Genomic DNA, 25,463 nt, shown 5'->3' on the forward strand with positions numbered 1-25,463 from the left:
CTCTTCCCACCTAGAGATGGGATCCTGCCCATCTCCTCCGCAACAGAAAAGCTCCTCCAGTAGATCCCCACCTCCAGCCACTCTCCCTGGACTTGAAGGGGGACTACAAGGAGGTAGGTCTGCAATTTTCCCTTCCATCTGGGGCAGCAGGTGCCCACTTTACACATGTATGCCCTCCAGCAGGCTGACAGCAGCTCCCCATGTGTCAGAGCCAGGATTCAGTGGGGTAGCTCCAGCCCCAGGGAAATCCATCTCACGTTTGTGACCCCACAGTTTCCAGCTTTACTGTGCAGAGGACCAGGCATCCACCACCAGGCTCTCCAGGAGCCACGAGGCCCACAGCATCTATGACTGCCTCTGAAATGGCTTTAGAGGAGCTCAGCCCCTCTTGCTGATGGTTATTTCTTTGAATTGGAACACACAGCTTGCCTCCATCTGACCCATCATCTACTGAATTATCAGCTTGGTCGGACTGTAGATCAGCATCCTGGACCAGCTGTAAAATGTCACCTCCAGCACTGCTGCAGCCGCTCTCCCAACCACAGCTGCTGTTCCAGACCCAGCAGAGTGTCCCACTCCCTCTCCCCTGGTTCTTGGCACAGTGGGGCATCGTCCACCATCCATCACACGGAACAGCAGGAAGACTTGCATTAAAGCCTTCTCCCGAAACTGACATCTTTCTTGACATCTATAGCTCACCTGAGCAGCTAAGCTACACTCCCGTGAATATAAACAAGCAGGAGGGAAAGTGCATTCAGTAGACAGATAGCTTGGGGAAGTGTCATCACCCACTGAAAGCCCATATGTGGTTTTGTAACAAAGATATTTGCTTCCTGTCTTGCCCACTCATCAGAGGAATATACGAGCGGAGCTGAGCGGCACCCTGGAGACAGACTGAAACCAAACAGTGCTCAGAGGGCTCTGCAGGAGCCGTGCAGGCAAACACATCATGGACACCCTGGGGAAGAGAAATATCCTTTCTCCCAGCCTTGGGAATGGCACACAGCCAGGATCCGTCATGCACCTATCCTGCACCTGACCAAGATGGTGTGTTAAATGAAAGAAGTCAGGTCTTGGTCCCCAGACCTGCCCATATATGACAACTTCCTTCCTAGAGCCACAGTTCACTGAGGCCTGAAAAAGAGCATTTACTGTGAAATTCTCCAGCTCATTGCTGTGGTTTGGTGCTGGGCTGGGGTGTAGGAACACCCACTCTGTGCCAGCATGGTTCTGCCAGCTGCCTGCCCAGGCAGCAAAGGGATCAACAGCAGGTTGGGCTGTGGGAGCAGAGGCACAGCCAGCACATCACACAGCACTTGAACCACATCAAGACATTGCCTGTAGTTTTGGGAGCCCTGAGAGGAGTCCCAGTGTTAATTAACTAAAGGAAATTCATCCAGGGCCACTGAAATATCCAGGGAAGCTGTTGAGGACACCAAGCCAGGCTCTTCACAGCAACACATAGCAAGGAGGTAGGTGACAGTCACTGAAACAAAAGGTTCCCACTGGATGCTAGGAGAAGCTTTTCCCTCCTTTATCTAGGGTCAGAACTAAGAGAAAACCAGCACAGGATCTTTAACAACAACATTCAAGGCTAAACATAATGAAGCCTTTGCCCTTCTCCCATTCCCAAATTCATGACTATTGTTGTGACAGAGCAATGTATGGAAGGAAATGAAGGGCAACTCTGTTAAATGAGAACCAGCACTCCTTCACACCAGGAGCAGAATCTGGATTAGCTAACCCATGTTACATCAGCCTTTCCACCATCCCCTCAAAAATCAAACACTCATGTAACATGTATGCGCACATACACAGCAAGACCTGAGACAACTTGGCCTGGGAAACCACTCCAAATGCACAGCTGGTTCTGACTGAAATATCCTTGATAGTTTTTGATAAAGAAGGCAAATTCATGAGATGACACAACATGTCAGCGGCTACACCTTGGTGCTTGGGAGGTTTAAGGTGAACAGTAGGAAAGATCTCTTTGTTGGGAGGGTGGCACAGCTGAGACCCAGGTATCCCAGGAGATGGAGGATGCCCATGCTTAAGCCATGAGCTTAACAGCCACACTGTTCTGATTAACATCCATGGCAGCTCTGCTCTGGAGCTCCAAGGGCTCTCTACATCTGTGCAGATGCAAGAACAGGATGAGAGATTGTTGACCTTATCTTAGTCACCAACTCCAAGAAAAGCCCTCTCAGCCACTTCATTCTTACTATCTAAACATAAGGTCCCTTCTTGGAAGGAGGATGAAGACCACCTAGAAGCTGCACTGCTTGGGGCTGTGCCTGGAGAGGACACACCTCAGCCACCTTCAGATCCAAACACCGCTAAGCACTCAAAAACTGCATAATCAAGTGACAGCAGCAGAGCTTTGGCAAGACATCTGTCCATCTATAAATAGAGCTTAACTGTGTGTCCTTATCACAAGGCTTTGATGTGTTTGGGGAGAGTATTTTCTTCCCCTTCACCACCAAGTCCCAGGCAGCACAGATAATGGGCTTGAATCGATCCAACTCAAGTATTGCTAAACTTCCTACCACTGTGGCAGCATGCCAGCCTCAAATAGGACAAGAGAATATGTGTCTGTTCAGACCCAACCACAAGGAGTAGGCAGAAAATTGCTTTAGGCTTAAAAAAAAAAAACAACCCAACAAAAAAGGTGCTTTTTTGCAGATTTGTAGATCAATCTACAATGTATTTTAGAGGTTTAAGCAAGTCAATATAAACAAGATATATCATAGCTGCACAAGAAGCCTAGAAGTTGTATTTCTATTTATGCTGCTACTGGCACTCCAAGCGCTTGCTCAATGTCCTGCTGCAGTCCCAAATCACTACTTCTCCAGAAAGTTGAGGGAAGGGGCTCCCTACACTGCTACAGTTCATCACCCCATTGGTTTTGCCAGGACAACTCAGCCCTGGGGCTGGCTGGGGTCTGATATAGCTGAAGTGTGTCACCACTGCACCTTGTGCCATGTTTGCAGCAGGAGGGGAGCAGGAGGACACAGGGACCAGTGGCAGTGGCCAGAATGACCTTCCACAAAGTGCAAATTGTCTCCTTAAGCCTCTGTCCGCACAGGCTCAGCACACAAATTGGCTCAGCTCTCTGGGGATTCTCTGGGCAGTGCTGAGACAATCCCCTGGGATTTGTTTCTCAAGCTGGTGCTGCTGTAGAACTGCAGTGGCCTCTACAGACTCATCCCCAGGGACACGACAAGTTGGTTCCCTCCCAGGCACTTCTGCCATGTGCCCGCCATTCCTCTTGCACCATCAAGGCATGACTTGGGAGAGGCCTTGCATGGATCACTTTGCCACCCCTCAGCTTCACTGCAGGGCATAACAAAGCATATTCAGAATTTTTCTCACTTTTTTATTACATGAGTCACGTAACATGCCTTGTCAAACCAGACCTAAACATTCCCATGTAATATGTCAGTCATTAAACATGCAATTACCCTGCATTTACAAATCCATCAGAGGCTCTCGTCCTCTCATGGGCAGGAGCGTTCACATCCCTGTGGTGGAGCCTGTCCTAATGAACCACCAGGAATTGGATCCCACTGGAACTGACCACATCTATTTCCCAGCCTCTGTGAGGCACAAACCCCCATTTCTTGGCTTCCACCCTCTGCCTCAGAGTGTGAAGAATAAAGTGTGGATCTAGATGGGAAAGAGCTGGCTGTACACCCTTGATCGACAGGAAGAAGTCCCTGGGCTGTGGGACACCCAGCTCCAGACATCCTTCTGCCCCAGAGCCCATCCAGGCATGGGGAAACAGGTCAGCCTGCAACACAGGAAGCAGAAACCAGCTTTCAGCTTTCTACCCTTCCTACACAGCTAAAACTTGTGTAAATGCCTGCCACATATCCCTCCAAATCCTTTGGGAGCAAACCTGGGAGAGGAAGCCAGTGATGGAGGGCAGGGACCGGCAGCTGACGCACCAATGCTGGCAGGAATACCAGCCTGCTGATGCTTCTCCAACCCCCTTCCCATCTCTCTACCAGGCTCAAGCTCCTCTAGCAGCACATCATCCAGACTGAGCTCTTACTCCTCTGCTGCCACACACAAGCAGGCGTCAGGGGACGTATCATTCCACAAATCCGAGGAAGAAACAAGCAGCATTAACTGGTAGCACGTGTGTATGGAGACCCCTCAAACTCTTTTTTTCCCTTGCTCCCATCTGCTCTGCTCTGGGCCACTAAATCCAATTCAGCAGTGCTCTGAGCTTGTACCAAAGCTGTGACACATTTGTCAGATCCCTGACTAGACCCACGGCTAATTTTACAACGCTAATTTATCTCACCATATTATATCGCTTTCATTTCATCCCCCCAGGATCCCATTACTGCCAGTGTACCTTGTAGCCAGCATGTAACAGTAATTGGCATTATTAGCAACGTACCCTGCTCGAGCTGCTCTATTTGCAGAGCTGCAAGGAGTCCCGTGGGTGGGCTGATCTACCTCGAGGATGGGGAGGGAAGGAGTCCTTGTTCCACACCACTCCATGGATGCCACCAAGGAGCAACGCCAAGGGCAGGGTTTTGCTGCTGTAGAGCATCTCTGCATGCCCAGCCCCCAGCCCACTCCCCGTTGTGGCTCCATCAGGTGTTGCCCACCCCTGGGTTCCTTAACTTCGACCTTTTAACTCCTGGGCAAACAATCAAACGCGCACACAGGGAGCACTTCTGTCCTTGCTCGTGGCTCAAAGGATAAAGGACTCTGCTCATCTGGGGTTAAAAGGGCTGCAAAACAACTCTGGGAAGCATGACACAGGGGTAGAGGGCAGGGAAGCTGCACAGGGAAAATTCATCATTCGTGTTATTTTGGTCAACAGTTTCTCCTCTTCAGTGTAAGCTATTGCTTTCTAGGATCAACGCAATTAAAGCCATGCAGTTTTAGCTAAGTGAGAGGCTGCACTAGTCAAACAGTGACAACTCCCACTTAAGACGTCCTTGTCTGGCATTTAGAGACTTGTTAAATTTTAATTCATCATTTTCCTCTCTCAGGCACAGCACCAGCAAGTACCAGGCTTCCCCAGCACAGCTCTGCAGGGTCTGCATCCCCAAGTGAGGCAGCTCCATCTCCAGCTCCTTCCCTGCTCCTCCTTGGCTCAAAGATCCCAATCCCCTCCTCAAACAGCACTGTGTTACCACAGCCCCATACTGGGCACACATGCAACAGGCCTCAGAGGTGGGGCAACCTCTTGTCCATGGCATCCTAAGGGGATGCATTCCTTTTCAAGCAAAGCTGATGTGCCTCTCCTCTGTGGCCTGCCAGGGCAGGAAAGCAAAAAAAAAACACCCAGAAGACCCTAGAGCTCCAAGTTGAGCTTGTCTAACAAGAGGTGGTACCTCACCTTCCTCCACGAAGCTGGGCTGGGTGACACTTACCGCTCCAGGGTGGTTCAGCCACAAGGTGGGACGCACTTGGACTGTGTACCTCCAAGCTCCCCAAAGGGCTCTCAAGTGGGAGAGCTCTTTATGGAGGAGTTGTCCATGGGCAGACCATAACATGGGCATTTTTCAGGCTGTTCATCCATACTTGCCCCTTCACATCCTTTATAACCACTCTCAGCATCTGCCCTCTTTGCACAGCAGTTAATAGGCTGCTCACATGCCAGAGCCAGGAGCAGCCTTTTGTCACACTTCCATAAACACCACCATCCTCTCCAGAGCACACGTGTCCTGCACTCCCACAAAGCACACCAGCTCAGGACAAGCTGGGTGAGCAAGGTTTTCAACCCACCTCTTACCTCTCCACCAGTCCAGAGTCCTTGGGGTGTCCCCAATTTCTCATAAACGTCTGGGGGATTCTTCTGGCTGCTTGTCCAACCCTCGCTGGTCAGATCTGGGATTTTCTTCAACAAAACAGAAGAGACAACCTGTCAGGTTACCAGCTGAAGCTCTGACATTGCTTCAGGTTCAGCAAACAACCAGGGCAGGGGGGCATCTGTTTCCCAGCCCTGACTGCTGGGGGTAACTGGTGCAAACGTGAACCTAGTTAGAATAAGAGCCCTCCCACAAGAGCGTCACAGTCCAGCCCCAAAGCACTTATTTGCTTAATTATTTCGATTCGGAGACATGAAATGGGAGAGGGGAAAAAAGACCCCTGCAGCTTGGGGCATCTCTGATCTCCTTTAAAGACAGACAGCAGTGCTCCCCAGACAGAAGAGCGCAGCAGCACCACACTGTCAGCCCAGCACCAAGGCATTCACCCACGAGGTCTTGTGCTGCCTGAGCCCTAATCCTGAAAAGCCTCACACACGTGCTAAAGGGTACAGGGAGAGGCCAGTCCGACTGAACCCAGGAGTGTGAACAGGAAAGCATGCCTGTATGGCTTTGCAGCACAGACACCAAGGACTGGAGATGGGAGGAGGACTTTCTGTGCCATGGCTGAGACGCTGCCTGGTGAGACAGAGTCAGAGGCATTAGTGTTACCAGTGGTGCCCTCCCTTACAGCAGGAAATACGCTTTTTGTGTTAGACAAACAAATTATCAGTCCAGATCTGTGCTCATTATCCAGCTCTTGTGGCTGAGGTTGTGTTGCTCCCCCCACTTCTTTTTAAATGCTTCGAAGAGGAAAAAAAAAAAAAAAGGTCTTCTGGCTCTACATTATTAAAAATGAAAAATAGGAGCCAAAACCCACTGGCAAGAGGAAAGTCTGGGACTCACTCCTGCAGAGATTCTTTCCCAAGGGTGACCATGACACCAAGCTTGGTACACCACAGGCTTTAATTAGTACCCAACCCTCAGCTGATGAGCTTTGCCAGAGTTTCTCACAGGACCTCATGCAGAGCCTGGACAAGCCAATGGGAAGATGCTGCAGAAACCCAAACTACAACCCCTCATCTACCTCCTGCCTGCCTACAAAACCTAAATAAATAAATTACCACCCCCTGAAACTACACTGGGCACACGATGGTGAAACCCTCATTTGCAAAGTGCTTGGAAATAATTACAAAATTTTCCCAGGGTTTACAAGGAGGGAAGCCGACTGTTTGTCATGCCAGCAGCCACGGTGTGCCGCAATTTATCACTCTTGTCAGGTGTCAGCCACCAAGAAATTTAACTCCAGCAGCTCCAATCCCAGCATCCACAAAGTCCCATCACTCAAAAGCTGCTCTGCCAGGAACCCCAGAGCTGAGGAGTGACTGGCAAGGAGGGATGAAGGCTGCTCCCCACCAAGCCTCCTCTCACTCTGCAGTGCCAGTGTAACTCTTTGGTTGTTTTTTGGAGATGTTTTTGGTTGTGGGTGTTGCGTTTTTCCCCACAGATGAAGCGGAACAGGAATGGAGACCAGGCTACAGCAAGAGATGAGGCTCATTTATCATTACCTGCCAGAGACCCTCCTGGGCTCTAATTCCAGCTTGGCAGGGACCTGAGAAGAGAAACTGGGCTCAGCACTGAGTACCCTCAGGGAGGGAGTGCAATATTACAGGTACAAAGTGCAAAATCCCAGTGCCTTTTCTGAGAGATATCTCTGAAACCTGTGGAAAGGCCTGACATTCCCTGCCACCTCTGTGCCCTGTGCTGAACCAAATGAGCCAGCCCTGTCACACTTCCAGCAGCCCAGCTTTCCACAAACATGGAAGCCAAAGCACAACTTGCTTTTTAGGGGCTTCAAATTGAGGTCAAACTGGGTTTTTGAGGAATTCAGCATGTCCAAAACAGGTCACCAGCTGATGGACCTGATTTGGGCCATGAGTTACTGCTCATGAGTCAGAGGGAAGATCTGTGAGCTGTGCTTCTCTATGATCAAGGGACAGCCTTGATCACAGCTCAGGTGGGCTCACATCAGGAGCAAATGTTCTCAGCCACAGAGCAGGGACAAGTCCTGGGTCAGGTCCCTGCAGGAGGGCTTGCATCACTCCTGAGCTCGCCCTGCATCACCAGGACTTGAGGTCTTGCCATGGTCAAGGCACCTCATCAATGTGACACCTGTTTTATAGGGCCCACAGACAGCCCCCTCTAGGCTGCCCCACAGAAATACTCCTGTTTGGCCATTTCTGTGGCAACAAGCAGACTTAAGAGAAACCTGCCTGCAAAAGCACTAACTTTCTCAACAGGTCCTTGCAAAACACTGGAGGAAGCCCAGCACTCATGGCATGCTGCATATCCCACATGATGCATCTGCACGGCACAGCAAGGGCTAATGGATAACCAAACCACTTGCTTAATACAAAAAAATAAAAAAAAAACCCAGAAAAAAATCCAAACACGCAGCATTTGCCAAAAATCTTTCTCTCCAACACAAGCTCGGGCTACGCTGATTAGGGATCCGTGAATTTCACTTGCACCAACAGAAGGGGCCCAGCACTTCCCAGCAGCGAGGCATCCCATGCATGAGCCAGGGGGCACAGGTTTTGCAGGGCTGTGTGCTCGAGGCAGAGCAGTTCCTGCTGTGGGAAGCTCCCTGCTCCTGCTGTGGGTACCACGCTCGCACGGCCACGCCATCCGGGGCCTCGCCACGTGGCGCGGGGAAGGTGGATTTTTGTGGCGTCAGCTGAACCCGGATGCCTGGCTCAAAACCTTCCCCAAAACTATCAGGCCCAGTCTCACAGCACAAAGATTCTGGAATTTCTTCGGCACAACTGCAAGAATTTTTTCTGCCTTTTTTTTTTTTTTTTTAATTTTATTTTTAACTGTGGATAAACTACTGCCTTCCCTGCCCACCCCCCCCCCCCCAACTCTGTTCTAAGAGCAGCCTAAAACTCTCTTTGCTAAAATTTTCCAAAAAAATTCAGCCGGAGGCAGAGACATGTGAAGTTTCAGTCCAAATGGTTAAAGGTTGGCATAGTTTCAAGCAACTGAAGACAGGGGCTTATAATCAGAAGTGTCAGGCAGCCTTAATTATATTATTTCCTGAAGGAAATAGTTTTCCCTGCCGAAGTCCAGGAGTTATTAAAAAAAGTTGACCTCACTGGAACCAATCAAGATGGAGACAAGAAGCCTGTGATGGATTCTTAAGGCAGGCATGTTCATGCATCTGAATTTTCAGGGGTCCAGGATTTTAGGACAGGTGTTCCCAGACAAGCTTGGCTTAGCAACAGCTGAGAGCCAGGACCCAGAATGTGGAGCCCCCTCCCATCCATCCTCACGGAGTGCTCTGGGCAGGGGCAGAGCCCCATGCACCCAGGAGGGTGCTTGCCTGTGTCCAGATCGATTGCCTCGCCGAGGCAAGCGGGGAAAAACAGCCAGATGCTTTGTAGCTGTCAAGAGCACACAGGCTTTTTGTCCGTGTCTTCCTCTGTGCCTATAAATAAAAGTGACAGCAACTTTATTTAGGACTTCTTCCAGTTAAGAGGGGATGGAAGAAAAGTGAAAAATTAAATCGCAGCTCAGCAGAGGCAGAGGGGGAAGGTCCTGGAGGCACAGCTCAGGCTGTGCCACTGCTGCAGCAGCCTGGGGTGGTGGCAGCCCTCACTCTCCAAAATCAGCACCTCCTCATCCCCATCAGTTCACCCCTCTCTCCTGCCCTTCCTGGCACAGAAATCCCAATCCCAATCCCAACCCAAATTCCACATTGCAGCCTCTGCCTGCTGCTGCCAATCCACTCCCCAGTGCAAGCTGAAGGGTTCAAGTGTGAGTTGAGGTGGAATAACCATGTGTCCTTATGCCCTAAAAGAGACTGACACAACCCCAAGATAATCCAGAGGAGAAAGTCACCTCTTCCCTGCACACAGGCAAAGGTTGTACTTATAGCACCAGCAGCTGCCCTAAAAGGCAGCTCAGTCCTGTGCAGCTCACCAGCATGGCTGAGCAGGGAGTGCAGCATCTCCACCAGCATCCACTACCACAGAAAGTCCTGTCTGTTCGCCTATAACCTCCAAGGAGTATTTTGCAACTAAGGAAAGACCCTCTTTCTATGAAAAATGAGATGAGGGCTGAGCACCTTGCAGACCCAGCCCCAGCCATGACCCAGCATGAGGGAGCACAGCCAGGGTTTGAGCATCCCAGTCTGGTCTCCCTCAGCCCCCTGCAGCATCTCCCAGCAGCACAGCACCTCGTGTCTCACAATGGTATTGTAACACACTGATAACACAGCTTTGTTTCAACCTTCGTCCTGTTCGCACCAGCGCTGAGCCAGAGTTATTCCACAAGTCAAAATGCAGTTCTTGCAGGGACTGTATGATTTTTCCAGTTCCCAGGTGCTTAGGGGCTTGACTGCAGCTCGTCTGGGGTTGTGCCATGCACTTGCACACAGACACAAAAACTCAGGGCAGGAAAAGAACCCACTCCCGTCCCGGGGGATGAGCCCACCCTATGCAGAGAGGTTTAGGGTGGAAGTTGTGTGCAGGCCCCAAGGGAGAGAGGCTGCCAGTGACCTCATGGGTTTCTTCAACTGCTGCCCTCTCCACTGCCATGAGTCAGAGATTAATGACAGGCCATTTGTCAGCACCGGTGGCATCATTGCCAATCTCATTTCTGAGCAGACATCTGACCTTGCTTGCCTCCCCGAGACCCGTGTTACCGCATGGCTCCAGCAGCCTCCTGACAGCTCCCAGGGGAAGCAACACAAGGCAGGGAACTGGGCTGTGACAGCTTGATCCTGAGTCAGGATGCACAGGCAAACAGCTCAGGATGAGCAGTGAGTGTCAGCTTGTCCCACTGCCCTACCCTCCTCCCAGCTGGCACCCAAGAAATGGTCTCTCTTACCAAGCACTGGGCTAGGTTATGGAGAAGGAAGATCTGTGCCCAAAGCAGAGAGCATAGGCAAAGCAAACCTTGCCTGAAACCCTGGAAGGAAGGGAAAAGAAGGCGTGGTGGACACATGGTCTTGTCTTTTTCCCAAGGCTGCAGTATCTGTGTCTCTGCCCACACTACCCAGCCAGCTGAAGGGATCAATGTGCAGTTCCAGCTGTGGCACCCAGAACTTCTCCACAGTCAGCACAGTCAGTCATGACCCAGACTGAACCTTAACCCAGATCTCACTCAGTGAGGAGACCAGGTAAAATCCAGACACATCCACCCTGTATTCCAGAGCAGGGCTTGTACCCGTGTTCTGAGGTGTAGATGACCCTTGCCACAGGGTCCAGCACTCCTCTGCCCCAAACCAGGCCGTGCTGTCACTGTACAAGTCCACTCTATGACTGTCACTTGGTCACCACACACAGTTCTGGTCCTGACAGAAAGGGATTAGTGAGAGAACAAGAGGCACAGAAGAAGAGGAACAAAACATCTTCTGCATCCCAAGCACACCAAGGCTTTTCAGCCTGGGAAGAAGGAGGTGGCAGAGCTTACTTATCTGCAGGACCTTGGGCTAGACACACCAGCCAAACCATAATGTCCACACTGCTCCCTATTAAACAACAGAAAACAAATTATTTCCAGAGGAGCAGAGAAAATTTGAGAACAGGTCTGACAGGTTCTGGTCCTGATGCAAGCTTTGCCTCCACACAACCCTCAGCCTTAGACAGTCAGATGCATCCCCACCAGGAGGGATGAGACAACCACCAACACAGCTCTTCTTCTGTGCCAAGTCAAGCCAGTCCCAGCTCTCATACTTCTCAGAAGGAGAACAAATTAAAATGATGTGGGACTGGGAAAATGCCCACTTGGTTAAGATGAAGAAATCAGTGCCATTAAATGTCATTAGAATAATATGCCCAGAAAGCTTCATAAAAGGAGATACCATATGATTGAATGCTCTCCAGACCCTCATTTTACACAGACCCAAAACATCAGCCCAGATCCTCTTTTAACAAACAACTCCCACAACAATCAGGGTTTAGGTTTTGTTTTGTGATGTGTTGTTTTGTTTTTTGGGTTTTTTTTCCTGAGAAGCTTTTGGGTCTGCAATTGAAACTACAATTCCTTTAGTTCCTGGTAGGGGAAGAAAATAAAAATCACTTTTCATTAAGCAGAAGCAAATGGCATTTTTGCTTGTCAAAAATATTTGACACAACTCTGACAGACTCGACCAGACATACAAATAAAAGATTTAAATCCTTCTGCTTCAGAGCTTAAGAAAAACCTGCTGTCAGTCCAGTGCTAGTACAAGCTCTCTCCTACAGGTCACACTCCCTGGGGGTTACCAGCACCATCCTGGCACTAATGCTGGGACAGAGGGCAGGTACCAGCCACACCAGCCTTTTCCTGCAAGAAGAACCCCACCAGCCCGTGTTATCCCTCTGCAGGCTGCTCTCTCAGAGACCAGCCCACCCGGCTGAAGCAGCACACAGCGGGCTCCAGCAGCAGGGAGGTGAGCAGCATCGATCCCTTCCCTCTCCTGCCACCATCCATATCTGATAGCAGCATCGACCCAGCAGCACTGGATGCTGTATTTCCTTGGCCACCTGGGCTGGGCACCAGCCGCCACCGAGCCTCCTTCCCCATCTGTCGTGTCAGCGAGGCAGCCACAGACGCCGTGACAAGACGCAGAGCGGTGTCGGAGCCCATTTCGAAATCCTTCTATCCTATTCTAGCCAGAGAGCCTTATGTGTATGGATTTATACTGTTTGCCCCAATATTTAGCTACTGAGCTGACTAATCTGTGTGCAAGAAAAACCACAGTGGCTCAGAGGCTGAGCAATCTACATCATTCATCATTTAGATTAGCTATTGTCTTAATCCTCTTTAAACTACTGTATAATACATAAGGGAATGGATGTCCTATATGCTTAGGATATGCAGAAGAAAACCCAGGCTGAAGCTCAGAAACTTGGACTGAGAAGTGAGAATGACAAATCCTACCAAGCCACAGAAGGAAAAGGAAACTTGTTGCAACCCCTGACAGATGGTTTAACTTCTTCTTGCTCTCTCCGCCCCAGCAGCCTTTAATTATTTCCTAGCCAGCTTCCCAATTACTTCCCAGGCAGCTTCCTAAAGCTCTTCTGTCCTCTCCCTTTATTACAGGCCCATGATGAGCTGTGGGCCCCAGCCTGCAGCAGCCCATGCCATGTGTTCTTGCTGCAGCCCCAAGGATGTGCAGCCCTGTGCCCTGGGAGCTGTGGCATCCACATCCAGCTGTGGCTGTGATGCTCTCTGAAAGGCCCAGCCCAGTGCCTGCTTTGGGCCATGCCTGGCAAACAGGCAGGCTCAGGTCAAGGATTAAAGCCTTGCCTGGCTATCCAGGACCGTGCCCAGCCAGAGGATGAACAAAATCAGGTTTCTTTAGGGTAACAGCGAAGTGTTCATGGGCAGAGGGAGGGACTGCAACAAGGCAGTGGCAAACAAGGCTGTAGTTCACTGCCTGCCAGAGCTGAGGGAACTAATAAACAGACAGATGAGCTAAATTGTCTTCTGAACCTCTGTATCAGTATTCACATTACAGAGCCTGCTTCCAGCAATTCCAGCGTATTAATAATAAATGCTACATAATTACAGCAGACTTGCTTTGTCCTCTCTTTCTGTTTACTGTCAATGTCTCTTTAACCCTTTGCATGTGTCTCTCCACTGCCACCAGACCCTCCAGAGACAGCACAGCCCTGGCACCCACGGATGGGTGTCTCTCCCAGTTCCCTCCCTGGGCTGGCCAGGGTGCAAGGGGAGGTGAAGGAAGGCTCAAGTGCTGATACCACTCAGTAGGGATTACTTTCTACCTGTCAAAGCCCTGACAATGTTGCTGCAGGGCATGAAAAAGATGTATTTAAGGCCTCAGGAGCACCCCCAGGCTGGGATGAGTTGGGGACTGTGCAAACAGCATCTCCAACACACAGAGTTGTAACTCTGAGTTACAGCTAAGTCACCGAGAGCCTCTTAACAGCAAAGAGGGTTTATGGTCTCTCCTGGTTTTAATTCCCTCCAGACCTGCAGCTGGATCTGCCTTCCCCACACATATGCTTTTGGGGAATCTCTACCCCAGCCCATTGGGACCCTCCCTGCTGCACCCATGGTCCTTGGGCTGTCAGGGGTGACAACCACCTGCGATGCAAGCGCACACTGCTGGGAGCTGGGAGTGGGCTCTGCAGCAATCCTTGAAGGACATACTCCTGGGGACACTTAGGAGATGACCACACAGGTCCCAAGTCTGGCACCCAGCCAGGGAAGAAAAAACCGAGCTTCAAACCAAACAACTCCTGTGTTTGAACAGTGGCCACGTCCCCCATTCTCAGCAGCACCACAGCCCCACACAGCTGCTCTTCCCAAGCCTCCTTCCTCATAGGCAAGCTGTGCCAAAATGCCTGCCCTGTCTGATCATTTCATGAGCTGATCCAAATGAGAGTTAAAGACCCTCTGGCACTTTTCCCCTGAATTTTTTAAGTTTTTCATCCAATGTAGCTGCAAACTGAACTCTGGGGCCTTCTTTACTTCCCAAAGGACTCTTGCTAAGTATTTCTTCCTCAGTTGCAAGCAAAAAGCCTCAAAACTCTGAAGAAAGGCCCACTTTAACAGTGCAATAGCAGTTTTTATCTGAGCACAGGTTTAATTTGCACCTTTCAGGCTAGCTGTCTCTTTTCCAGCCTTGCAGGGAGGCTGCCATGGCTCCTAACACGACTTCAATAAGAGAACAAATACCTCAAATGGGATTTCTGCAAGAAACCAGCATGCAAAACAAAGTATGCCTGCCTTCCAGTGCAAATTAACTCAGCTTCTGACCTGACTGCAGGCCTTTCCAGACAGGAGACCCACTGGACAGCAAATGAATGCCAAGCAACTCAGATGCAAATCTCTCCCAGCACAGAGAGCCTCAAATGCTAAAGGAACACTTGGCTCAAACAGCTGGGCACTGAAAAGCCTTGAAATGGAAAAACACAAACAACTCAAACCCAGTTACATCACTCACACAGAGAAAGCGAGGCTGGAGTGACATAAGAGCACCCATCCCTCAGACACCGTGTGTCCCACTCCACCCGGGACATGCAGAGCATCCCCCAGTGCTGACATCCTGCCATCATTTGCCAGTGGTTCCCACAGCTGCACACATCCACTTTGCATTTTCTCTGCTATCTGTCCTCTGCCAGGTGAAGCATAGAGGATTTTTTTTTTTTCTCCCTGTACACAGACACTTTTTTTAATTTCTCAGAGAACAAAACAGCAACTGGTCACTCAGGAATAATCAGTAAAGAAAAGGGAAGACAGCACTTCTGTCCTAAAATGAGTACAGGCTCCAAAAAAACTGAGAAGGACAGATGGTGTAAGGCCTGGGAGCAAGACAGAAAGGCAGGAGTCCTCTGGACCACTTACATGGAGCATGCATGCCAGAGAAATATGGAGCAGAATGGGGATTGGGAAGAAATGGGATTGTCATCATTATATCCAGCTCTTCCTTGTAGGACAGTACCAGGAAAACTACTTGGAGAGCAACACACTACACAGTGAAAGCAAGCAGAGCTCCCCAGGGTACAAGGAAGGGCAAGTTCATCCTCTCTGGGTGGGCCTGGGTTGATTGTATCTCTGCTGTCTCTTCACTCACTGCCACTTTTGGCAAGGCAACCCAAATTTCTGCAGTGCAGGGAGCTGTGGAAAGGGCACTCGGCAGGCTGGAGTGCCCCCACACCCTCACAGGATGGCACAGCCTGTCCTGATGCCACAGCAAAGCAACAATCCATATGGACAGGAAGGGAAGCCCACGAAGACCTGCAAGGAAGGTGACATATGCCAGCCCCAGAATGGAAGATCCCAAGCTGGACTGGGACACGTGGAACCTGTGCTGCTGGAGGAGCTCCTGCTCGCAGAGAGAAGGAATGGCCCTGCCAGCCCCTCGCAGCAGCCACCAGACACACGGACAGCCACCAGCACTGCTGAGGTGGCTGTCACAGAAGGATTGCAAGGGTGGAAGTTCCTGGACTGATCCCTGCTCATGATCAACACTTATGCCAGAATTATCAGCCAGCACTGATACTGCACTCACAGATGCAAATACAGAAAAGCGTAAGTGCTCTGAGGTTCCAGACTCATCTCCAGGACAGCCTGCATCTGAAACCCCTTCCAGGGCTGTTTCCCTGCTTTCTACAACATCCATGTCGAAACCCACCCCCCAAATCTCAGGATGCTCCTCGGCAGTGGATGACAGCACGCTGCAGGCTGTGTGAGCCTCCCACGTCAGCCCCCTCTGCAAGCCATTTAGAAAAGAGACAACAAGTTATTAATTACAAATTAAGCTGCTAATTGATTCTAAGCTGTATTAGCTCTAGGGGAAACAGAGGCAGAGCTGTGCCCCTCACACCACAGTTCACTGACTGCAAGTGCAGTAAGAGGGGCCTGAGCTCCCCAAGAGAGCTGCTGAGGACACAGTGACACCACTTCCAGCTCGAGCTGCACACATCAGCCCAGAGATCTCTCAATACTTCACTTCCTCCACCCCTGACCTGCCTCCAAGCACTGTGACAAACAAAGGTTCAAACACCCTGTCCCAGCAGACAATCAGAACCCAGTCAGACCCCAATGCAAACCCACCACCCTTTTGCCAGTGAAAACTTTTTCTGTAATACAGCAATTAGGAGTGACAGCCCCAGGGCTTGCCCAAAATAAAGTCTCCCTCTCTTGGAGGGGATGAGCAGTTTTCCTGTCACCACAACCCAGCAGCAATTCAAGGTCTGTGCAAAAAAACCCCAGGTTTGTCTGGTCCTGTGTGGACTCCTGCATCCTGCAGGAAATAAGAAGATGAGGCAATGCATGAACCAGCTCATGCCAGGCAGGAAGGATGACGCCATCTGAAATCCTAGAGCTTAAGAAATCCCTCCTGCCACAAGTTCCTCAGCTCTGCCTTCTGAAAAGCTAAGAACACAATGCAGAATTGCCTCTTCTCTCAATGGTTAACAGGTAATAAGTAATAAAACAATAATACCAGTAAAAAATGAATAAGAGGCAGTAAAGTTCTAAAGTATTTCACCCCTTTGCCGCAGCTTTGAAGCATATGGGAAGTTCTTCTCTTGCAAAAGAAGCTCAGCGCTTGCCTGCTTTGGACAGACCTGCCCTGTCCAGGGGCTCTGCTGGAGCTGGACCAGTTCTGCTGGGCTTGGCAATCAAGCAGCTGATGCCAAGGTTTCCATCCATCCACTCTCACACTGCCCTTCTCCTCTGGCAGCTCAATTAAGCCTAACGAATTACATCCAGCACAAGTCATGAGCAAACACAGGAAGACTTGGCGACCGCAGTGCTGCGCAAGCAGAAGGTGAATAAATAAAATTGACTCAAGTTGATAGAAGATGCCAATTCAGTGGTAGAGAATCTGTAGTGAAGCATCTGTTTGGGTGACTTTGGCTCAAAAGGGGACAAAACAAAAATGACACAAAAACAAGTTCTACCTTCAAATGGGAAAAACTCCAGAGAAGTTTTATACTATTTCAACATTTTAGTTTTAGACTTCAAAAAAACCCCAAAAAACCAAAAACAAACAATGGAAAAAAACAACCCAGAAGAGTGTATTTGTAGTTACCAGAATGGATTTAGGATCAGAGCTAGAGAATATTGTAGCCTGACCCAGATCTCAGCTTAATGCCATGCAGGGGACACAGGACCAGCCATCTCAGGTACAGAGGCTCTGCAGATCACAGCCAAGTATCTCAAAGAAGGGACTTTTTCCCATCTCCTATTCCTGTTGAATTGTTTGACATGGGGGCAAGATAACTCTCGGTGACTGGCTGGCTGACCCCAAACTGGGCTCCGGTCTGCTGCCCTGTCCCCTGTTGCTTACAAAAAACACTCCATCTCTTGCCTCTCCCTACCTGTCAAGAAGTTTGAGATTGCCATGATGCCCCTTAACATCCTGCTTCACCTTCCCTTGCTTGGGCTGCACAGACCCATCCCAGCATCTCCAACATAATTCTTCTCCACAAACCCTGAGTTCCCCCGCCCAAAACCACCCCAAGGAGTTTTGACATCTCATTCCCCCAGGAGATGATGGTGAGGAAATCTACAAACCAAAACAAACTGCACAGCTTCCCAACAGACAAGAAATCCTTCCCAAACCTAGTTGTATCTAGTTGTAAACAACTGCCAGAGTTTTCTCTTCAAAAAACAAAGAGCCCTGCTTGACAGTGGCACAAACAGTTGTCGTTTCAAGACAGTTTCCCTCCTCCCCTCCCCTTCCCTTCCCTGTTCAATTTGAAGTCAATTACAGGAAGGTTAATGGGGCAGAGAGGATGCCAGTTGGCTGGGTAATGATGTCAAAGCACCTGGCATTGCCTGGGCAACAGCTAGGCAGCGGGGATGCAAATGAAGGCACAGGATTGCACTTGGTCCCTCAAAACGAGCTGATGCAATTGAGCGTATCAGCGTTAATGAACATGGAAATAACGAGAGAGCACCCAGAGAAACAAGACACTGATGGGGGGTGGGGGCTGTGCCCACAGCAGGGAGACATGGTGACAGGCACCATGTTCTGGCTGTCAGTGGGAGCAGCTTCCACAGTGCTGACATTCTCCCAAGGCCTCACCCAGATGTGCTTCCCATGGGTTAACACTCCAGCTTTGCACACCCGAGACCAGATCGTGTTGATCTGCTGAAAGCTCCCCTTGTGCGGCTCCTGGCTCCTGTCCAGACAGTCTGTGACAGGAAGAGCAAGAGGGGAGATCGTGTGCGTCAAGAGGCCACATCTCAGAGCGACCTGATAAACATGGGGCCAAGGCAGCAAAGACCCAGGGGCAAGAGGTGCACAGGAGCAGAGGGGCTTGAGGGCATTTCAGTGCAAAGAGCAGCGACCTGCTCAGTGGGAAGACTGTTCCAGCAGTGCAGACCAGATTCTCCAAAGCTTGCAGTCCCCACATCATCTGAAACCGGTATTTTGAAGTTTTCAGGGAGAGGAACAGGAGGCTCGATATGGGATGTTGTCTGCCAGTACAGCACTTGGCACAGCGTGTTTCCAGGGACCAGGACCACAGAGCAGCACATCAGAGTACTGCAAAGCCTCAGACACCAGCTGAAAACCCTTTCCAGCTTTGTTCCACCATCCACCATCCAGCTGTATCTTCTCCTTGGTCCACAAGCTCCATCAGATCCCCCTCGGCACATCTACTGCTCGCAAAACCTTCACTACAATACTATTAAGTGCTTTTCATTATAATAAATACTATTTATTATATTTATTATTACATTATACATCATATATTACATAAATACTTTTTATCCCTGGCCTGTAAGACCACAGCATCCCACCGCTTTCCCTCTTTCTTGACACCCCTCAAACCCTAGCACAGCTCCGGTGAATCAGCTGCCTTTGGTCCTCATGCAGAGTTCACCCATCCCTCCAAATCCCCGCGGTGCAGGCGCTCCTCTCGTGCTCACCCTCCACAGCCCATCCCCAAAACACATCCCAGGGCAGCCACAGCTCCACCGGCAGCCGGAGCCAGGTCCCGCAGGGGCTCTGCTGCCCCAAGAACAGCTGCCTTAGAGGGACAGGGAAAGCCTGGCAGCATTTCTCACACCGGTGACTAGCAGAGCTTGCACAGTTGAGACGCAGCTGTGCAAATGAGACCCCAGCAACCACCCCCAGCCCCAGTGATTCCCCACAGGCGTGAAGAGCAGTATCAGGGACACAAAGAAGCCGACGCCACAGGGAAGCATTTGGGTCACGCATCCATTTACAAGGTCATCGCCCTGTGCCTCTTTAAAGTACTTCACTTTCGCCGGAGGCAAGTCAAGGTGACTCGGACAGACCGTGCTGCCGCTGCCCCCGTTCCCACCGATGCTCCCTGCTATCCCTGCCCTTCTCTGCGAGCCCCGGGGAACACAGGGCATCCTTCTCCGCCCTCTGGAAACGGCCCAGCAAAGCAGCAGCCCCGGCCATAAATAACACTGGCAATGGCTAGAGGCAGAGCAGCCGTGGGCTCTGCAGGGACCGGAGCATCCCTGGCCAAGCCATACGCAGGCTCTGCGGGACGCAGCGCCCGCCTCCACCGAGCACCTTCCAAGCGTCCTCCGTGGCCACCGCAGCGGGACCGGGCGCGTCCGGGCTCCCTCACAACGCCAGCTCTCTCCCTCAGTCTCCACATGTTGCTTTGAAATGTCAGCAGTGAAACCAGCTGCGGAGAGGGAATTAAACGGAGGAGGGGGAGGGAAGGAAAAAGAAGGAAAAAAAAAAAAAAAAGAGAGAGAGAGAAAGACGAAAGGGAGAAGAGACAGCTCTGCTAATGAGTCAGCCAGAAGTCTCAGAATCCATTTGAAACACGTAGGGCTTAATTTAACTTAATGGTTTTGTCAAACATTGGCACTCTGTTAAAAGCACAGGAGAGCTGGTAATCCAAATGCCAGTGGCTCTGCCTCTGCTAGTCACAAGAAAGCTGCTGCTCCAGTCCCCAGACAGATCCATCTGGTTTCAGGCAGGCAGCGAGTATGGCCCGGGCTAATGCAGTCACTCATGAGGGTAGTTCTGTATTTACTTAGCACCGGCAGCAGCTCTGACTTTGCCCAGAACACAAAAAATAAACACAGCCACTGCATTTCTGAGCTTGTACATGTCTTAAGGCAGCTCCAGGCTTCTCCTGAAAACACAGCTCTGTCAGGACAAGAGAGATTTGCACCTTACCCTCGGGAAGACAAAATGAAATCGCTGACCTATGCGGACTTTGGAAAGAAGTTGGAGGGGGGGGAAAAAAAAAAATAGCAAACCCTTTTCTCACTAGGAGGCAGAGAGAGACATGAACTGGGCTAAAAAATCTAGTTCCCCACCCAGCCCTGCCCTCCCTCCTCTGTGCAGCAGCCCTAGGTCAAGGGCCCCCAGCAAACCCTGTGAGATGAAATGGGGCTCAACCCCAGGGCAGCACTAGCTCTGCTGCTGTCAAACCCCTTTCTAGAGAAAAAAGCAGAGATTTCAGCCTGCCATTTAAGATGAGCTTCTTTCTGCAGACTGAGCCCATCTTTACACACAGTAAGGAAAAGCAGAAAGTTTTTCTTTCTTTCTTCACTCATTGCCTCTCCTGAAGCCCTATTCTGGCAGTAGATTGGGCATTTGGGACGTCTCATTTTGGTTTTATCCCCGCTCTTAGGCACCAGCAGATGAATTCCAACACCAGGCACTGTGTGATTCAAGCCACTGAGCACACCAGGGACAGCAATTAGGACACTCTCCTCCTTATAATGACAAGAGTCCAGTAAGGTCAAGCTTACCTGTAGAGTCTTGGGAGGAGGTTAAAACATTGCTTTTAACCTTGAAGCCATCTGCAGGACATCAGTCACACATCTGTCCTCTGCACCCACATCCTCCCATGCAGCAGCAGCCACCACAAGCTGGTGAGACCTGAGATGCTGCTGAGCCCGGCTCCCCTCCCCAGCCCCATATGCTCCCAACAGCAGATCCCAGAAACCTTCTCTTCCCTAGGGAAACTCCACTTCCCAGCACATTCCTCAACCCTCGCTCAGAGGACCACCTCTGCCATGCACCCCAAGGCAGAGAGTGGTCCAAAGGGTCAGCACTAAAGGAAGCAGCACTGCCAACCCCAGAGCAGAGGACTACAGATAGAAACAAGCCCTGAACTCCATGGGCACATTCCCTGCTCCACACAGTGCAGGTGGGGAAAGGGCTCCAGGAAAACTCAGGGGAGGCAGTGGAGGCTTTTGAACCTCTGCATCCTCTTAAACCTCCCCCTCCATCCCAGGACCTGGATTCCTGTTTGATTTAAGACACAAATGGGATCGAGTTTAAAGGTCTCAGCCTGGCCCTTGACTCCTTGGTGGGAGTCTTTCCACATCACAAAACCACCAGACAATTCAGCCTGATTGACAGCCTTTCAGGCAGAGGGGCCCAGAGCTGAGGGAGGGGAGGGGGCCGTGGGTCAGGGCTAAGGGGGGGCAGCCAGAGCAGTGCATGGGGCTGGGAGAGCAGGGGACAGCTGTGCAGTGGGGACAATGTTCAAGGTTTGTGCTTCCACAGGAAAAAGGCTTTTGGGAAAGGCTGAGAGGCTAGAGCATCCTTGAGGAGCTATTAAGTTCCACTTAATACATTCAAAATCCAAATTGCAGAGAGCACACACATGGGGAAAATAGAGATTTGGTACAATTCACTCTTTCTTGAGCTAAGGGGATGGCAGCATACACCAGAGAAAGCAGGAAGCTGAGGGTGAGGCAGAACGTAGACTGCAGGCTCACAGAGAGGAGACAGTGACAGGCAAAAGCTAGGAGACTTCAGGGACAGAAAAACAGGTGAGCAAAGCCAGAATTCACTGACCCTGGGCTCAGCCACTGGGGCTGCAACAAAGGCTGACATGGCAGCACAGAAGTGTGCACATACACACACACACACGTGGGCATGTGCCATATTCTGCCTTGGGTGCTATCCCTGCTCTCCAGCTCTAGCAAAACCCAGCCCAGTGAAAGGACTTGACCAAATTATCCCTGCAGCAACAGGCAGGACCCCAAAATGACCAGCAGCAAAGATGAAGTGCTTCCTCACCTCCTCCTCCCTTCTGCTCCTCACCCCAGCTGAGAACTGGGCACAATGGTCAACTCCCTCCAACACAGCTCTTCCCACTGCTCCAGGGCTGATGTGAGCAACCTTCACAGGTCTGCAGAGCCCAGTCTTACACTGCATGTGCTCAGACCCCTCAAAGCCCATTCACCTTGCTAATTTTGGGAGAACATTCCCTTGAAAGTATTCTCACCTTGAAGTCTGGGTCAAACCCATGCTTGCCAGTCGCTCTTCTCAAGAGGACACTTCTGCAGTAGGATGAGAGTCATCACTTGGGGAGACCAGGCAAGGGAATGTAAAGAGGACCACAGATACTTGCCACGTTATCTTACTTATATCCCCTTTTACACACAGGAAACCCTTTCTCCTACCTTTTTTTTTTTTTTTCCCCCTCCTCTAAATAAAAGAGAAAAATTTTAAGCTGGTGCTCTAAAGCACAGCAACCGCCAGCCCATCTCCATGGCTTGCCAAGAGAGCAATTCATCCTCTGCCTCTATTCTGCAGTAGGTAAAGCCCCCCCTCTCGCTTTTGTTCATCTCCCCGCTCTTTTGTCTGGCCCTGAAAGCGTTGATCACTCCTGCATGAGGAATGTGAAACTGATGTGATGTGATAGGAACAATGCTCCAGCCCCGGTCCTTGCAGCCACATCAAAGTCCCCATTTGCATGGCTTCCCTTGCCTGCCTGTCCCCCTCTGCCCCCGGCCGTGCTCTGGCTGCTTCAGCGCCTTCATTGTCCTCCCAGCTCGAGAAGCAGCCTTGGCCTCCTGCTAAAAGGCGCTGGATGGGCTCCCCATGCCTGCCCGTGGGAGATGGGATCCACGGGCAGCATCTGGCTGGCAGGAGATGCGACAGCCGCAGGTGGCACTGCTGACTAGGATGCACCAGCACACTCTCTCTGTTCATCCTGCTGCTGCCTGCTACTTGTTCCCCAATGGATGCTTCTTCCCAGAGCACTGCCAGGCTGGGTTGGGGGCCTAAAAGGATGGAGAGGTAAGGAAGACAAATCCAGAGGTTTTGGCCCAGTCCTGCTAGAGGAGAACAGGGAATTGCATTAGCATAAAGATTAGGACATTCCTAAGCCACTGAAAGGCACAGAGGTAGTTCACACAGAAAATGCTCTGCACTTGCAGCATCTGGGGGAGGTAGGACCCTGCCTGTACTTCTGGTGTAGTGGGAGAGACCAGGATGCAGATACTCAGGACACAACCTGACAGCTGGACACCACCACACCTGCAAGCACTTCCAGCCCCAGCAACACCCTCCAGCAGTGGCAGTGGCACAGGGCTCCAAGGATGCTGCAAAAGCTGCTGGAGCAGCTGCATAAACACAGCTCTGGGTCCAGGCAGCCTCCTGCTGGGCTCCAGAACCCAGGAATTCTGCCACCAGGTAAAAATCCTGCTGCTACTTCACAATGGGCAGCTACAACCCAATGCTAAGCAACACCCTTCCCAAAGCACACTTCACAAGGAGTCCAGCTTGCCAGACTTCATCAGGTCAAAGGCTTTAACCCAAAGGAGCAAAGGAGGCTGGTGAGAGAAAACAACCCCTCCAGCAAGACAAACAGCCTGTCCCACAGCAGCTGTGGCCCCATAGCAAGCCCCTGTTGACATGACAGCAACTGGGAAGCAATTGCTCTGCACCTCCCCAAGGTCTGACAAAGTCGAGAGGGAACTCCAGGCAAGCAAGTTCCCTTTCCCATTAGGGGGAATCCAGGTGCCTGCTGCCAGGCAGGGAGATGCAGGCAGCACCTGGGCAGGGAAGGGGAAATCCAGGCAGTGGCTATCCCAGCTGTGGAGTGAGGGGGAGGCTGACATGGGATAGGTCCAGAGGAAAGCAGTAGTGGGGGCACCTTGTAGCACCAATCAGTGCTGGCAACAGGAGGGACACTGATGTCTCTGCAAATCTGAGGGCTGCTGGTACACCTCACAAGATGAAGGACTTCATTTTTGGCAAAGAGGAAATAAACTTAGCTTACCCTCGCCATCAAGACCCACGTAAGACTGATTGCCCATCCCCCTCATCCTGAAGTATTGGGCTTCCATTCAGCCTTGACATCAACCAAGATGCTGAACTGGTCTGTGCCACTAACCAACACACAGACATGGCCAGCATCTGTCTGCTGACCAACAGAGGCTTCTAGATCCAGCCACTTCCAACACAGAATGCAAGATCCAGGTGAATCTATGAAACTGTAATCAAGGCTTTGAGCCCAAGCACATCTCCACCTTGCACCTCAGAGAGATCAGTGCTGAAGAGGGACTCCAGGTGTTTTGGCTTCAAGTGCACAGAAAACAGAAACAAACAGTCCAAGAGCCATGCCTGGGTCATCAGCCCCAAGATCCCAAGGCACTCATGGGTTACATGTAGGATGCAGTGCTCTAATGTTAAACTTCTTAAGCATTTCCCAGGCCACCTCTACTCAAGCAGCCTTCCTTATCTACTTTTCTTCAGTTTTTACCTGGTTTTGCTTATTTTTTTATAAGTTTATAAATGATAAGCTTTATAATTTGCTTATTATTTGCACATTTTGAGTGCTTCTGCTCCTCATCTCTGTTTGAAGCTCATAAGCCTGCCAAGGGACACTGCACTGGCAACTATTCCTGATTTACACTGATGGAGAATATAACTTCCCTTTACTAAAGTAAATAGAGTCACTACCAAGAGGCAGAGCACAATATTTTTTTATTAATGAGCATATTTCTGCCTCAGTGCTCACCAGGGAGGCAAGAGACAGTCAGCATGGAAGAACTAAAACTCTCTTCCTTACACCCTGGGTCACATTTGCTACACAAGGAATCTGCTGCCTGGCCAATGTCACTCCTGTTTAGGAAAGAAGTCTCTGCTAGAGGAGTATCTTGGTGTGTGATTAAGGAGGATATTTCATTCTGGCACTCGGACTTTTCCCTGCCAAGGTGGTTTACTGTAGGATGACACCAGAAAGGCTGTTTAGCTGTAGCTGTCCTCACACACTAAACAGGGTCCCCCACAGTTTTGAGGCTCCTTCAGCAGGCTGGGGGAAGCACAGCAAACCCAATCATGCTGCCCTCCTTTCTGCTGGACTCCCATCTGGTCATTCCCAGGGGATAAAGCTCAGAGTCCCCTGGGACTGATCCAGGCTGGATGCCCACCAAAGCTAATCTATCACTCCCTTCCTCAGCTGAACAGGGAAGGTA

At 50.7% G+C, this 25,463-nt stretch overlaps 1 protein-coding gene across 9 annotated transcripts in view; it reads right to left on the bottom strand.

The window, feature by feature from the left end:
- CNTFR (ciliary neurotrophic factor receptor) overlaps positions 1–25,463 on the bottom strand; it is a 200,055-nt gene that overhangs the window by 141,356 nt on the left and 33,236 nt on the right. For 5 of the 9 annotated variants that reach the window (XM_086866642.1, XM_086866644.1, XM_086866647.1 and 2 more), the window contains one exon: positions 5,759–5,863. The exons of 1 other annotated variant lie outside the window; for it this stretch is intronic. In XM_086866642.1, coding sequence (XP_086722768.1) covers positions 5,759–5,863 — 105 coding nt within the window. Of the gene's footprint in view, positions 1–5,751; positions 5,864–25,463 lie in introns of all 9 variants that reach the window. 3 more of the 9 variants (XM_086866645.1, XM_086866646.1, XM_086866649.1) reach the window with 1 other exon arrangement.

The sequence above is a fragment of the Cyanistes caeruleus genome, chromosome Z (genome assembly GCF_971803275.1).
Source record: "Cyanistes caeruleus chromosome Z, bCyaCae1.hap1.1, whole genome shotgun sequence".
Lineage (NCBI taxonomy): Eukaryota > Metazoa > Chordata > Aves > Passeriformes > Paridae > Cyanistes > Cyanistes caeruleus.